Below are 2,696 nucleotides of genomic sequence, written 5' to 3'. Positions count from 1 at the left end.
GCCGTCTTCGTGCGAGGCGAAATGCTGACCGTGACGCAGCCCTCGATTGTACGATTACCAAGAAGTGCTACCGAACGGGCGGCTTGATGCCGTAGTAGCACTCGAGGCCGTCTTCGTTGCGAAGCGCCACATCGGCGCCTTTCGAAATCAAGTAGGCGCCGAGGGTTTCGCCGTACCCGTAGGCAAAGCAGTAGTGCAGGGGGTGTTGCCCCGAGCCTAGCATCTCCATCGTAGTACGAGGTAGCGTGGAGAGGTCGTACGTTTTGGAGGTTGATGTTGGCGCCACGTCGGAGCAGCATCTTGGCGAGCCGCTTGAGACCGTTCTGGCACGCAATGACGAGGAGTGAATTCCCGTTGGCGTCTTGGAGGTTGACAGGAAGGCCCTTGGCCAGCATCGCGTCCACTTGCTCAAAGCGGTTGTGGCGCGTGAGCGAGAAGACGTCCGACGTCTTGACCACCCGCCGAGTCGGCGCCTCGTCGCTCTCGTCCGACGAGTACAAGACGGGCTCGAGCACGGGCGCCGGGACGCGGAAGGACGGGGCAGACCCCCGCGGCGACGTGAACCGGTGGTCGGTGGGCCCGGGAGGCGGTCCTTGACTGAGGGACCCCACGCGCCGCGCGGCCCCCGCGGTGTTGAGAACTGCGCCGCGTCGAGCATAAGTTGTAATCCCAACCTATGAATATCCGGCGCGTTTTCTTCTTCTTCAGTTGAGCGATGCAGCGCGGGTCGGTTGCGTTCGGTTACCGTCTCGGTCTCTGTGTGAAGAAGTTGGCTCAACAGTGGACAGTCTGCCCTTGGTTCTTGACCGTATCGGGGGAAGGCTCAAGGAGAAAGGAAGGTCATGACGAGTTCGCCAAGACGGCAGGTCGACGCGCCAACAGGGTGTGTGACGCGACCAGCGGCGATGACCATCAGCAACACGCTTTGGCATTCAGGTCGCTCTGCATTGGCTTGCGATGGTGGCAAGGTCCTCGCAACCCGTCAAATTACGCTGCGGTACAAACCAACCCACGAGGGTACGACATAGCGACCTAACCTACGAGGTTACTAGCGACCTAAACTGCTAGGGTACTAGCGACCGAAACTGCTAGCGTTCGAGGATAGTACGAGTTGAATTGTGAATACCACTTGACTGGGATTTGGTTGGGTGCGTTTAGCCCGATTGCCTTTTCGATTCCGGTTGCGTGACCAAGCAAGCGGATATCAACTCGACATGCGACCTGCGTTTCCGCCGCCGGTGCACCCGCCGACGGGCCTCTTCACGCCGACGTTGCGTCCGCCGGCGCCCGAGGAGCCTGCGACGAAGCGGCCGTACGTCATGGAGGACCGCCATCTGAGCAAGATGCTCTGGGGCGCTACGGACGACGAGGACGACGAGGCCGCGGTCGCGATCCAGCCCTGGCGCATGGGCACGCCCCGCCTCAAGACGATGGACGTCGCGCTCGTCCTCTGCCTCAACATTGGCACCGACCCGCCCGACATCGCCAAGCCGACGCCCTGCGCGCGCAAGGAGTGCTGGGTCGAGCCCTTCTCGATGCCGGCGCTCAAGGCGCTCGAGACCATCGGTACGAGGCCGTCTCGCGTCGCCGTCGCGTGACTATCGTTCCTAGGCAAGACGCTGCAGTCGCAGTATGAGCGCTGGCAGCCACGCGCGCGGTACCGGCAGTCGCTGGACCCGACCGTCGACGAGATCAAGCAGCTCTGCGTCTCGCTGCGGCGCCACGCCAAGCACGACCGCGTCCTCTTCCACTACAACGGCCACGGCGTGCCCCGCCCGACGCCCAACGGCGAGATCTGGGTCTTCAACAAGAGCTACACGCAGTACATCCCGCTGCTCGTGTACGAGCTGCAGGCGTGGGTCGGCACGCCCTCCGTCTACGTCTTCGACTGCTCGGCCGCCGGCACTTTGCTCCAGCACTTTAGCACGGCCACGGACGCCTTCGTGCTCGCGGCCTGCGGCCCGGACGAGATCCTCCCGATGCACCCGGACATGTGCGCCGACGTCTTTACGAGCTGCCTCACGACGCCGATCACGGTCGCCCTCCGCTGGTTCCTCTCCCAGGTAGTCCCGTCGATGTCGTATTTGCTGGCTCATGGGCCCCTCTAGAACGAGCGCAGCATGGGGCATTTGGAGCCAAGCGTGATCGACCGCATTCCAGGTACGATCCTCGATCATGGTTGGTTTATAGAAAAGGACTATATTGTTGTCTGTGACATGTAGGCAAGCTCACGGACCGCAAGACGCCGCTGGGCGAACTCAACTGGATCTTCACGGCCATCACCGACACGATCGCGTGGAACCTCCTCCCCGCGCCCCTCTTCCAAACCCTCTTCCGCCAGGACCTGCTTGTCGCGTCGCTCTTCCGCAACTTTCTGCTGGCCGAGCGCATCATGACGACGCTCGGTACAACTATGATCTGCGATGCGCATTCTCTGATCGGTTGATGGAGGCTGCACACCGTGCTCGCTGCCCGCGCTGCCCTCGACGGCCCACCACCCGCTCTGGCGCAGCTGGGTACCCTCCATTATCTTGGAGGCCGACTGAATTTGGAGAGGTCTCTTAGGACCTGGCGGCCGAGACGTGCCTCTCGCAGCTCCAGGCCGTGCTGTCGCGCCCAGCATTCCGCAGAGATTACGTTCCACCACTCGTGGCTTCTTCCCGAGTAGCTCATGGCGTTCGAGGTTCTGGCTCGAG

At 62.4% G+C, this 2,696-nt stretch overlaps 2 protein-coding genes across 2 annotated transcripts in view; one reads left to right on the top strand and one right to left on the bottom strand.

Moving 5' to 3' along the window:
* Positions 1 to 67: 67 nt before the first annotated feature.
* SPRG_16514 (hypothetical protein) lies at positions 68 to 913 on the bottom strand (the record flags this gene model as incomplete). Its single annotated transcript, XM_012355835.1, has 3 exons — positions 68 to 223; positions 261 to 640; positions 898 to 913. The coding sequence occupies 3 exons, from the start codon at positions 911 to 913 to the stop codon at positions 68 to 70; spliced, it is 552 nt and encodes a 183-aa protein (XP_012211225.1).
* A 301-nt stretch (positions 914 to 1,214) lies between these two features.
* The window catches only part of SPRG_22370 (hypothetical protein), a gene marked incomplete at both ends in the record, with an annotated part of 4,472 nt that continues 2,990 nt past the window's right edge, over positions 1,215 to 2,696 (top strand). The window contains 6 exons of the mRNA XM_012355834.1: positions 1,215 to 1,566; positions 1,612 to 2,063; positions 2,109 to 2,160; positions 2,223 to 2,405; positions 2,452 to 2,516; positions 2,566 to 2,609. Coding sequence (XP_012211224.1) covers positions 1,215 to 1,566; positions 1,612 to 2,063; positions 2,109 to 2,160; positions 2,223 to 2,405; positions 2,452 to 2,516; positions 2,566 to 2,609 — 1,148 coding nt within the window. The remainder of the gene's footprint in view (positions 1,567 to 1,611; positions 2,064 to 2,108; positions 2,161 to 2,222; positions 2,406 to 2,451; positions 2,517 to 2,565; positions 2,610 to 2,696) is intronic.

The sequence above is a fragment of the Saprolegnia parasitica genome, assembly GCF_000151545.1.
Source record: "Saprolegnia parasitica CBS 223.65 unplaced genomic scaffold supercont2.316, whole genome shotgun sequence".
Lineage (NCBI taxonomy): Eukaryota > Oomycota > Saprolegniomycetes > Saprolegniales > Saprolegniaceae > Saprolegnia > Saprolegnia parasitica.
The sequence above is the reverse complement of the archived record's forward strand: the minus strand, read 5'-3'. Positions and strand labels throughout refer to the sequence as shown.